This window comes from Neoarius graeffei, chromosome 8 (assembly GCF_027579695.1).
Source record: "Neoarius graeffei isolate fNeoGra1 chromosome 8, fNeoGra1.pri, whole genome shotgun sequence".
NCBI classification, from domain to species: domain Eukaryota; kingdom Metazoa; phylum Chordata; class Actinopteri; order Siluriformes; family Ariidae; genus Neoarius; species Neoarius graeffei.
This window is the reverse complement of record NC_083576.1, coordinates 94961604-94974815: the sequence shown is the minus strand read 5'-3', so window position 1 is coordinate 94974815 and position 13212 is coordinate 94961604. Positions and strand designations below refer to the sequence as shown.

General features: G+C 46.8%; 1 protein-coding gene across 4 annotated transcripts in view; it reads right to left on the bottom strand.

Moving 5' to 3' along the window:
- LOC132891078 (receptor-type tyrosine-protein phosphatase beta-like) overlaps nucleotides 1-13212 on the bottom strand; it is a 193786-nt gene that overhangs the window by 26897 nt on the left and 153677 nt on the right. For all 4 annotated transcript variants that reach the window (XM_060928562.1, XM_060928560.1, XM_060928561.1 and 1 more), the window contains 2 exons: nucleotides 1339-1474; nucleotides 730-850 (listed from right to left, as the gene is read on the bottom strand). In XM_060928562.1, coding sequence (XP_060784545.1) covers nucleotides 730-850; nucleotides 1339-1474 — 257 coding nt within the window. The remainder of the gene's footprint in view (nucleotides 1-729; nucleotides 851-1338; nucleotides 1475-13212) is intronic.

The following is a 13212-nucleotide window of genomic DNA, read 5'->3' as shown; positions in this document are numbered from 1 at the left end:
TTGCTGCATCTGGACCAGAATGGCCTGCCATCATTGATGGAACAATGAATTCTGAATTATTTCAGAAAATTCTAAAGGAAAACCTCAGGACATCTGTCTGTGAGCTGAATCTTAAGAGATCGTGGGTCAGGCAGTGAGACAGCAACCCGAAACACACACTGTGTTCTACTGAAGATGGTTAAAGAAGAATAAAGTTAATGTTTTGGAATGAACAAGTCAAAGTCCTGACATTAATCCAGTAGAAATGTTGTGTGAGCAGCTCATGTGAGGAAACACACCACCACCCCAGAGCTGAAGCTGCTCTGTACAGAGGAATGGGATCAAACTCCTCTGCGCCTATGTTCAGGATCTGATCCACAGTTACAGCAAATGATCAGCTGCAGTTATTACTGCGGGGGGTCACACCAGATACTCAAAACAAGGGGTCACATACTTTTGCCACTCACTGATATGTAACATTTGAACATTTTCCTAAATAAATAAATGAACAACTATCATATTATTGTTTGTTTGTTTTGTTTGTGTTCTCTTTGCTACTACACATGCATTTGTGTGAAAATCTGATGTTTTCAGTCATATTTATGCAGAAATATAGAAAATTCCAAAGGGTTTATGAACTTTCAAGCACCACTGTAATATAGAAAATAAACATATGAAAATAAAACTATTCATAGAAATTGTTTATTAGATGCTCTTATGTTTGACTGTTTTTATAAAATGTGTTCTTACCCCAGTGGTGCTCTGGAGCCACGTTCTCGTAGACAGGATACAGGAGGTTCTCCTGCTCACTACGTAACTTTCTCGCACGAAGAACATCACGTACACACTGGTGCAGGTACGTGTACTGACTCTGCGTGCACACACACACACACACACACACACACACACACAAGTAAATGTGGTCTCTTTAATACTGAGTAATATGCTTGTGTGTTATTGATTTTTCGCTGCTCATAATTTACCATTTTAACAACAGTGTGAGATGGGGGAAAGAGCGTGGCTTTCAGGTGGTGTCAGTTATTATACGGGAGTTCAAAACACCCTGCGCAAATCATTTTCGATTCATATGTTGATTGTCTCATCTCTCATTTTATTGGTGAGAAAAACAAGTGCTCTTTGGTGTATTTGTGAATGATACCCAAGCATACTCCAGTGTGACCTTGTGGTGGTCCTATGTATAAAATTTGACAGGTCTGACATTACAGTATAATCAGAGTAAACATCACTGGATATCATGGCAGTGTAATACTGTGCACAGACAATAACATTCTTATTTCATCCAGGCCTAATTATTCATGTGTTATTGAACAGTGTATGAGGTCAGAGGTCATGTCACACCTCAGTCTGCACCATGTGTGAGCGATGCAGTCTCAGGTCAAACACAGCACCATAAATGTCCACTGTGTCTTTTGTGTTTAGCTGCTGCAGAACCCGGTCCAGAACAATAAAGGTTCCAGTACGGCCCACTCCGGCACTGACACACACACACACACACACACACACACACACAAAACAAAAACACTTAGCATTATATTTAGAAACAGAACCCCTTTGGACATAATGTGTACAATTATACACATGAAGTTCCATAGCATTTTTCCTTGTGTCCAAAGGGGTTAAGGTGGAACAGGAAAACATCAGAAACACAACTAGAATTAGAAAAAAACCTAACCTTACCCAGAACCTGAAATAGAGGAAAGTAGAGCAGAACCAGAATGAGAACTGGATCAACAATCATAAAATGTAAATAGACATCTAGAACTAGACCCAAAACAGAAAGCTACAGAATGTTAATCTGTGGCAGCGGGGGCGTGGTCTAGCATCGGTCTGTGACAGGAGGGCGGAGTCAGGGAAGGTAAGTGGCAGAATCACTACACCTGTCGTTAATTAATGTGTTTGTGTGTCTTCCCAGTGACCGCGCCCTATTTAAGGAGAGAGGGCGAGAGCAGAGGGAGCTCTCCACAACCAGACGGCTGATGTGTGTGCATGTGTCTGAGTGTGTGGGAAGAGAGATAAAAGCTGAAAAGCTAAATAAAAGAGAGTTTTGTGAAAGCAGTTCTGTCCTGCCGTCCTTCTGTGCTCGACCCACCTACACGAACTGCAACAGTGGTGCTGAAACCCGGAAATAAGCACAGAAGACAACAGCCCCATGGAGTCCTCCACCTTCGCCGACCTGATCCACGCCCTCGCCACGGCCCAACAGAGCCAGCACCAGGCGCTGCTCGCCCTCCGAAAGGAGCAAGAACAACGGTTCGAGGCCCTGGTGCTGGCGCAACAGGAAGATCGTCGGGCGTTCCGGCACCTCCTCGCGTCGGCGGGGTCCACCATCTCCACCGCCACGGGCCCTTCCCCCCTCACCCTCATGAAGATGGGCCCGCAGGACAACCCCGAGGCGTTCTTCATGCTCTTTGAGCAGGTAGCAGAGACCTCGGCGTGGCCGGTGGAACAGTGTGCGGCGCGCCTCCTCCCCCTGCTAACAGAAGAGACGCAGCTGGCCGCACTACAGCTCCCCGCTGACCGCCGGCTGGCCTACGCGAACCTTCGCTGGGCCGTCCTCCAGCGGGTGGGACGCACCCCGGAGCAACAACATCAGCGTTTCCGTGCTCTGCGCTTGGAGGAAGTCAGCTGGCCGTTCGCGTTTGGCCAGCAACTCCGGGATGCCTGTTGGCGGTGGTTGAGGGCCGACAGCTGCGACGCCGAGGGACTCATCGACCAAGTGGTACTGGAACAGTTCGTCATGCATTTACCAGCGGGAACCGCAGAGTGGGTCCAGTGCCACCGCCCGGCGTCGCTGGATCAGGCAATTGAGCTGGCGGAGGATCATCTGGCGGCTGTCCCGACGGCAGGACAGCAGACGACCTCTTCTCTTCTCTCCTCTCTCTCTCTCTCTCTCTCTCTCTCCTCTTCCTGTGTCTTCTCCTCGCCCCATTCCCCCACCGCGGAAGCTGGGGCCGGCGCCACCTCAGCCAGCCCACCGCACCCGCGGTGCCCTTCCGTGTCTCCCTTCTGTGTCTGTCTCTCCCCCCCCTCAGGTGAGTGAGCCCCAGAGCACTAGTGCAGAGAGGAAGCCCGGGTCAATTTGCTGGCGCTGCGGGGAACCGGGCCACCTCCAACAGCAGTGCTCGGTAATGGAGGTGGGTGCGGTGGTTCGGATCCCCAACGTGCCAGGAGCCACCCTCGATCGGGCCGGAGCATATCGCATACCGGTGAGTATCCAAGGGGATACATATCAGGCGTTGGTGGATTCTGGCTGTAATCAGACCTCAATCCACCAAAGCCTGGTGCAAGACGAAGCATTGGGGGGAGCACAATTGGTGAAGGTGTTGTGTGTGCATGGGGATGTTCACAACTACCCTTTAGTGTCAGTCCACATTTTTTTCAGAGGGGAAAAATTTATAGTGAAGGCGGAGGTTAATCCTCGCCTTACCCACTCTTTAATTTTGGGGACTGATTGGCCGGGATTTCGGGATTTAATGACACATTTAGTAAAGAGTGGGTCCTGCCATTTGACAGGGGGAGGTCCCGGTGTCGCTTTGGCGGGAGCAGCTGTCGCAGAGCCGTTTACGTCATCTCCGCGTCAGAGTGAGGAGCCGCCAGCTCCTCCTCTCTCTATTGGGGAATCCCTCGCGGATTTCCCATTAGAGCAGTCACGAGACGAGACTCTGCGACATGCGTTTGACCAAGTGAGAGTAATCGATGGTCAAACGCTCCAGCCGAACGCCACCCTGTCCTTCCCCTACTTCGCGATTATGAAGGATAGATTATACCGAGTGACGCAGGACACTCAAACTAAAGAGCGAGTCACGCAGCTTTTAATTCCAAAGAGCCACTGGGAATTGGTATTCCAGGCAGCTCACTTTCATCCCATGGCTGGACACTTAGGGCAGGATAAGACACTAGCCCGAATAATGGCCCGATTCTATTGGCCGGGGATTCGCGGTGATGTCCGTAGGTGGTGTACGGCGTGCCGCGAATGCCAGTTAGTAAATCCAGTGGCCATTCCAAAAGCGCCTTTGCGCCCTCTACCGTTAATCGAGACCCCGCTCGAAAGAATTGGGATGGATCTCGTCGGGCCATTAGATCGGTCAACACGAAGGTATCGCTTTATATTAGTTCTCGTGGACTATGCAACGTGATACCCAGAAGCAGTGCCTCTTCACAATATCTCAGCATGCAGTATTGCGGAGGCACTCTTCCATGTCATCTCCCAAGTTGGAATCCCGAAAGAGATTCTGACTGATCAAGGCACCTCGTTTATGTCCCGAACACTGAATGAACTGTATGGGTTATTAGGTATTAAGCCGATCCACACCAGCATGTATCACCCACAAATGGATGGTTTAGTGGAACGGTTTAATCGCACCCTTAAAAACATAATTAAAAAATTTGTAAGCGAGGACGCACGTAACTGGGATAAATGGCTCGAGCCCTTGCTCTTTGCAGTGCGAGAGGTCCCCCAAGCCTCCACGGGGTTCTCCCCGTTTGAATTATTATATGGGCGTAAGCCGCGCGGCATTTTAGATGTGCTGCGAGAAAATTGGGAGGAGGGACCTTCACCAAGCAAAAATGAAATTCAATACGTTATTAACCTGCACGCAAAACTCCACACACTCACACACCTAACCCAGGAGAATTTACAGCAGGCCCAAGAACGGCAAACCCGCCTGTATGACAAGGGTACGCGCCTTAGAGAGTTCGCAACGGGAGAGAAAGTACTCGTACTGTTGCCCACATCGAGCTCTAAATTAGTCGCCAAGTGGCAAGGACCCTTTGAGGTCACACGGCAGGTCGGGGACGTCGACTATGAGGTGAAGCAAATGGACAGGGGTGGGGCGCTACAGATTTACCACCTCAACCTACTCAAACTCTGGAATGAGGAGGTCCCTGTGGCGTTGGTGTCGGTGGTTCCGGAGAAGGCGGAGCTGGGGCCGGAGGTTCAAAAAGGAACATTAGCATCACGTCCCTCTCCAGTCCCCTGTGGAGACCACATCTCCCCGACCCAACTCACGGAGGTTGCCCAGTTGCAGACCGAGTTTTTGGACGTGTTCTCGCCCCTGCCCGGCCACACTAACCTCATAGAGCACCACATTGAGATGCCCCCGGGGGTGGTAGTGCGTAGCCGCCCTTACCGGTTATCCGAACACAAGAAAAAGGTGGTTCAGGAAGGTGGTTCGGGAAGAACTCGAGGCCATGCTCGAAATGGGCATCGTCGAGGAGTCCCACAGTGACTGGAGCAGCCTGGTGGTCTTGGTACCCAAGGCCGACGGGTCGGCCCGGTTCTGTGTAGACTATAGAAAAGCCAACGCGGTGTCTAAATTCGATGTGTACCCAATGCCTCGTATTGATGAGTTGCTCGATTGGCTCGGCACGGCTCGTTTTTACTCGACATTGGATTTAACAAAGGGTTATTGGCAGATCCCCTTGACTCCATTATCCCGGGAAAAAATGGCCTTTTCCACACTGTTCGGCTTACACCAATTCGTCACACTTCCTTTTGGGCTGTTTGGGGCACCCGCTACGTTTCAGCGGCTGATGGACAGGGTCCTCCGCCCCCACGCCACCTATGTGGCCGCGTACCTGGACAATATCATTATTTATAGTAATGACTGGCCACGGCACCTACAACACCTGAGGGCCGTCCTTAGGTTGCTGAGGCAGGCAGGTCTCACAGCCAACCTGAAGAAGTGTGCGATTGGGCAGGTGGAAGTATGGTATCTGGGCTTCCACTTGGGCAATGAGCAGGTGCATCCCCAGATTAACAAGACCGCAGCGATTGCGGCCTGCCCGAGGCCCAAGACCAAAAAGGGGGTGAGACAGTTCCTGGGGCTGGCTGGCTATTATCGTAGGTTTATACCTAATTATTCAGACGTCACCAGCCCGCTGACTGATCTGACTAAAAAGGGGGCACCAGATCCGGTCCAGTGGATGGAGCAATGCCAGCGGGCTTTTTCTAAGGTAAAGGCTGCACTGTGTGGGGGGCCACTTTTACACTCCCCTGACTTTTCTCTCCCCTTTATGTTGCAGACGGATGCGTCGGACAGAGGGCTGGGGGCCGTTTTGTCCCAGCGGGTGGAGGGGGAGGATCGCCCAGTCTTATACATTAGTCGGAAGCTCTCGGTGCATGAGGGGCGCTATAGTACCATCGAGAAGGAGTGCCTGGCGATCAAGTGGGCGGTCCTCACCCTCCGGTACTACCTGCTGGGACGCCCTTTCACCCTCTGTTCGGACCACGCGCCCCTCCAGTGGCTCCACCGCATGAAGGATGCCAACGCGCGGATCACCCGTTGGTATCTGGCACTCCAACCCATTAACTTCAAGGTGATCCACAGGCCAGGGGCGCAGATGGTTGTGGCGGACTTCCTCTCCCGTCAAGGGGGGGGGAGTCGGCTGCGGGCCGGATGGCTGCCCGGCCTGAGTCGGGCGGTGGGGGTATGTGGCAGCGGGGGCGTGGTCTAGCATCAGTCTGTGACAGGAGGACGGAGTCAGGGAAGGTAAGTGGCAGAATCACTACACCTGTCGTTAATTAATGTGTTTGTGTGTCTTCCCAGTGACCGCGCCCTATTTAAGGAGAGAGGGCGAGAGCAGAGGGAGCTCTCCACAACCAGACGGCTGATGTGTGTGCGTGTGTTTGAGTGTGTGGGAAGAGAGATAAAAGCTGAAAAGCTAAATAAAAGAGAGTTTTGTGAAAGCAGTTCTGTCCTGCCGTCCTACTGTGCTCCACCCACCTACACGAACTGCTACATAATCAAAACAAGAACACAAAACTAGAACAACAATTAGAAATAGATTTAAAATCTAAACTAGAACCAATAGCAGATCTGCTGTCAGAAGAACAGGAACTAGAATCAGAATCAGAATAAACACAAGGCCAAAAATCATGACTGGGAGAACCTTACGTTCATGAACTGGAATAAGCATTACAATGGGAACAGAAATGAGAACCATAATGAACTAGTGCATCTCAAACAATTAGAATATCTTGAAAAAGCTTAATATTTTTCATCAGTTATTTAAGAAAATGAAAGAGTGTAGACTTATTACAAGTAAATAAAAATGTTTCAAGCATTTTTATATTTTAATTTTGATAATTATGGCCTACAGTGCAAAAAAGGTTAAAAACAAACAAACAATCTCAAAATATTAGAGAATTTCATTGTACATTTGTGCAGTGACAACAAAGGCATTGTAATTTCATTTTGAGTAAAACAGTATAAATCCAGTGTATCTCTCAGTCTAGTTCAGTACACACAACCACAATCATGGGGAAGACTGCTGACTAGACAGTTGTCCAGAAGTCAAGTCAAGTCAAGTTTATTTGTATAGCGCTTTTAACAATAAACATTGTCGCAAAGCAGCTTTACAGAATTTGAACAACTTAAAACATGAGCTAATTTTATCCCTAATCTATCCCCAATGAGCAAGCCTGTGGCGATGGTGGCAAGGAAAAACTCCCTCAGACGACATGAGGAAGAAACCTCGAGAGGAACCAGACTCAAAAGGGAACCCATCCTCATTTGGACAACAACAGACAGCCTGACTATAATATTAATAGTTTTAACATGAGGACAGTTTCATTGATGTTATAACTCTTCATTGATTGAAACTTGAGTGCAAAACTGTTCATGACAACTGCAGTCCTAAAGTTAGCAAGACAACTGTAGTCCTCAGCCATAAAAGCATTACTGTAAGAGTCAAGAGCATCCTCCAGGTATAACCCTCAACTATCCTCATGGGGCCGTCCTTCACAGGAGCGATGCGATAAAACTCTGACCAGACACAGGGCACCATGATGGATCAAGCAGGTCCGAGGGGCAGAAGAGGCCAGCATCTCAATCCCAGGACCAACATGTAACTCAGAGGGACAGACTGGGGGGGAAGAGAGAAAGAAAGAAAACACATGTTGTTAGGTATGCCCTAAAAATGACAAGTATTAAATCTGTGTGGTAGGCTCGCAGAGACGAGAGTCTTGACATCAGGCATAACTCACAACAATGGCATGTTAATATGGTAAAAAATATATCATGACCTGCTCTGGCTGGATGCTTGATTGGGTGATGGGAGCACACTCCTCAGCAATGATGAGATGCAGATGGGACCCTTAGGGCTGGCCAAGACAATTCAGTTACATTTCACTGGGTCTGGGACATGCGACAGAAGTCTGACGGCCGATTCCCTGCAGGCTACGATAGCCAGTCGAGGTCTCCACCCTCTCCACCAAAAGATTTCCTGTTGACTCCATGTAACTCAGAGAGACAGATTTGGGGTGGGGGAGGGGGGAGGGAAAGAAAACCCAGGTTGTTAGGTATGCCCAATGTCACCTGAATAAGTAGGAGCAGTATACATATTGCACCGAGTACAAGCAGGGACTCCGGCAACTAACTAAGACAGCATAACTAAAAGGAGAGAGCCAGAAGGTAACACAGGCATGAGGGAGCCCTGGGACATAAAGCAGCCAGCCACTACACCGTCAACAAACTCGAGTGAGCAAGCGAGTGGGGACTGACAGCATCCATACATCCCAGTTTACCAAAACACTCTATGTCTGAGGACCCTCCAGATCTACACCTTTACCTCATAAACACCATTAACAAAAGGCTTGACTAAACAGATATGTTTTCAGCCTAGACTTAAATGCTGAGACTGTGTCTGATTCCCAAACATTACTTGGAAGGCTGTTCCATAACTGTGGGGCTTTGTAAGAAAAGGCTCTGCCCCCTGATGTAGCCTTCACGATACGAGGTACCAGCAGATAGCCTGCACCTTTTGATCTAAGTAGGCGTGGCGGGTCATAGAGGAGCAGAAGTTCACTCAGGTACTGTGGTGCGAGACCATTTAGTGCTTTAAAGGTCAATAGCAGTATTTTATAATCAATACGAAATTTGATTGGGAGCCAATGCAGTGTGGATAAGACAGGCGTGATGTGGTCATATTTTCTAGTTCTAGTAAGGACTCTTGCTGCTGCATTTTGAACTAACTGGAGCTTATTTATGCACTTATTGGAACATCCAGACAGTAAGGCATTACAATAATCCAACCTGGAGGTAACGAAAGCATGGACTAGTTTTTCTGCGTCATGCAAATACATTAAATTTCTTATCTTTGCAATATTTCTGAGATGAAAGAAAGCTATCCGGGTGATGTTATCAATGTGAGTTTCGAATGAAAGACTGGGGTCAATAATCACTCCGAGGTCTTTTACTGCTGCACGTGAAGAAACAGAAAGGCCATCCAGAGTCACTGTGTAATCAGAAAACTTACTTCTAGCTGTATGTGGTCCGAGTACAAGTACTTCAGTCTTGTCAGAGTTAAGCAGAAGGAAATTAATAAGCATCCAGTGTCTAATGTCCTTAACACATTCCTCAATTCTATTAAGCTGGTGTCTCTCATCAGGTTTTGCAGAGACATACAACTGTGTGTCATCAGCATAACAGTGGAAACTAATACAATGTTTACGAATAATATTGCCCAGAGGGAACATATATAGAGAAAAAAGCAGTGGACCCAAGACAGAACCTTGTGGAACACCAAACTTTACCTCAGTACGTCTAGAAATATCACCATTTATATCAACATACTGATGACGATCAGTTAGATAAGACCTGAGCCAGGAGAGGGCCATTCCCTTAACTCCCACAACATTTTCTAGTCTATCCAGAAGAATGGAATGATCAATGGTATCAAATGCTGCACTAAGGTCAAGCAACACAAGTAGCGAGACACAGCCCTGATCAGACGCCAACAGTAGGTTGTTTACTACTTTAACCAGTGCTGTCTCTGTGCTATGATGAGGTCTAAATCCTGACTGATACATTTCATGGATGTTATTCCTATGTAAATATGAGCATAACTGCTGTGCCACAGCTTTTTCAAGGATCTTGGAGATAAAGGGGAGGTTTGATATTGGCCGATAATTGGACAGCTGACAGGGATCAAGGTCAGGTTTTTTAATCAGGGGTTTGATAACTGCTAGTTTAAAGGATTTGGGTACATAGCCAATCATAAGAGAGGAATTTATTATTTTTAGAAGCAGTTCAATTACTCCAGGAATTATCTGTTTGAATAGACGTGTAGGTAAGGGATCTAGTACGCAAGTTGAGGCTTTTGATGTAGAGATTAATGAAAGTAATTCAGTTTCTTTTAGGGGAGTAAAACATTCTAACTGATGATCTGATACAGTTATATAGTTAACTACAAGGTCACTTTCATTGTCTGACCTTAAATTAGTAGTTTGAATTTTTTGTCGGATATTCTCAATTTTGTCATTAAAAAAATTCATGAAGTCGTTGCTACTACATACTGCAGGTGTGCATGTGTCGATAGTGGACTTATTCCTGGTTAATTTTGCTACAGTATTAAATAGGAATCTAGGATTATTTTTGTTATCTTCTACTAGGGAGGAGAAATATGTTGATCTCGCAGCACTAAGAGCTTTTCTATACTTCAGGAAGCTCTCCTTCCAAGCTAATTTGAACACTACCAATTTTGTTTGACGCCATTTACGTTCCAATTTTCGAGTGGTCTGTTTTAATGTGCGAGTGTCATCATTATACCAGGGTGCTAATTTTTTGTCTCTGACCATTTTCCTTTTTAGAGGAGCTACATTATCTAAAGTATGGCGGAATGTTGACTCTAAGCATTCAGTTGCCTGATCGAGTTCTGCAGGGGCTGACAGTGACCCAATCAAAGTTGACAGCTCTGGGAGATCATTTATAAAGCTCTGTGCAGTAGTTGACATGAAAGTACGTTTAATACAGTAGCGTGGTGAGGTGCATATATTATTACTCAGACATATTTTGAATGAGATGAGATAATGATCTGAGATAACTTCAGACTGTGGAAGTATGACTATATTGTCTACGTTTAATCTGAATGTTAGTATTAGATCAAGGGTGTGACCACCATTATGGGTCGGCCCTATGACATTCTGCTTAATCCCGACTGAATCTAAGATGGACACAAACGCTGTTTTTAAAGGGTCTTCTGGGTTATCGAAGTGAATATTAAAATCTCCGACAACTAAAGCTTTGTCTAAGGAAATAACCAGATCTGAGATAAAATCTGCAAATTCAGAAAGAAACTCAGAATATGGCCCCGGGGGCCTGTAAATAATAAGCAATGGAATTAACTGGGTAGACTTATTTTTCGAGGCTACATACATTATATGAGTATGAAGAACTTCAAATGTATTAAATTTATAACCAAGTTTTTGTGTTACACCTAGATAATCATTATAAATAACCGCGACGCCTCCTCCTCTGCCAGTTAGACGAGGCTGGTGTATATAACTGTATCCAGGAGGACTCGCTTCATTTAATGCTATATATTCATTTGGCTTAATCCATGTTTCAGTTAAACAAAGTACATTAAACTCCTGATCAGTAATGAGTTCATTAACCATTAGCGCTTTAGATGTAAGAGATCTAATATTTAATAGCCCCACCTTTAGATCAAAGGTGCTGGCAGCAGCTGTACAGTCAGTATGATCTAATTTTATATTGATTAGGTTACTGGAACAAACTCTCTGAATATTTCTACCTTTTTGTTGAGCTTGGGGAACAGACACAGTCTCGATGTAGTGGACCCTGAGTGACGACTCTGTGCAGCTAGCAGACAGTCAGTTTAGCCTGTTCGTCTGCTCCCTGGCCTTGGCTCTGGATTGTCAGAAATTAACTAGGCCTGTTCTGAGACTATGACCTATGCTGCAGGAAATGAGAGCAGCACCTTCCCGAGTGGGATGGATACCGTCCCGCCCTAACAGGCCAGCAATGCCCTCAAAATTAGCCCAATTATCTATAAAGCCCACACTGTTTTCAGAGCATCACCTGGACAGCCAGCAGTTCAGTGACCATAACCTGCTGTAAGCTATATCGCCACACCGCATTGGGATGGGGCCAGAGCATACTACAGCATCGGACATCGCCTTTGCTAATTTAAACACCTCTACAAAGTTACTCTTAGTAACCTCAGACTGACGAAGGCATATATCATTAGCTCCTGCATGGATAACTATCTTTGAGAACCTGTGCTTGCCTAGGACCCTAAGATTACCTGCTATGTCTGGCACCCTGGCTCCCAGTATACACCTGACTAAAGCTGCTGGTGCCCCTAAAGGCTGAGCTAATTTCACGTGCCGTATGATAGAGTCCCCTATAACCAGAGCTCTTTCAGGTTTCTCAGTGGGTGCATCACTAAGGAGAGCAAACCTGTTCGGCACGTGATGTGGAGAGGAGTGGTGCTCCTGTGGGCGAGCCTCAGCGGTAGCTTTGGCTCTACGCTTATGCTGCCGAGCCGTCACCCATTCGCCCTGCTGTAAGGGCTCTAATGCCGGAGTTGGGGGATTACTAACTCCACCTAGGGCATCCAGACTTTCCCCTACAGAAACTACACTGTTCTCACGCTCACTAACCTGCTCTAAAGCCTGGACACGTGCTTCTAGCACTGTAATCTTCTCCATCAGAGAGCTAACTAATCTGCACTTATCACAAATAAAGCTAATAAAGCTATCGCTAGTGACGGAGGAAGAATGACTAAACATCCTGCACTCCGCACACTGAACAAGCTGAAGGTGTGCCATGATGAAAAGATTCACGTACCTTAAACGAAGATCTGTTGATATTAAAGCAGATCCGATGTGGATGGCCTCCGCTTGTGATCTTTACACAGGAGGAGAGAAAAAGAAAGCTTCCGGTCTCGGCATTCTTCCGAAAAAAGAAAGAGAAAAATCGGAAAAAAGACTGGAAAAAGGAAAGCGAAAGTGAAAAGTACAAAAATGAAAGCGACAGTACAATGAAAATGAAGAGGATACTGGAAATTTATTTGTAGAAAAAAGTTTAAAAAGGATGAAGATGATCATCAACCCCCTCCACAAGGAGGGTAAGATGATCATCAACCCCCTCCACAAGGAGGGTAAGCCACAGAAGGTCACTGCTGAAAAGGCTGGCTGGAAAAGGTGCACAAGCAACAGGGATGAGCGCAGCCTTGAGAGGATTGTCAAGAAAAGTCAATTCAAGAACTTGGTAGAGCTTCACAAGGAAGTGGACTGAGGCTGGTGTCAGTGCATCAAGAGCCACCACACACAAACGTCTTCAGGAAAGGGGATACAACTGTAGCATCCCTAATATCAAGCCTCTCCTGAACCAGAGACAGCGTCAGAAGCATCTTACCTGGGCTAAGGAGAGAAAGAACTGGACTGTTGGTCAGTAGACCAAAGTC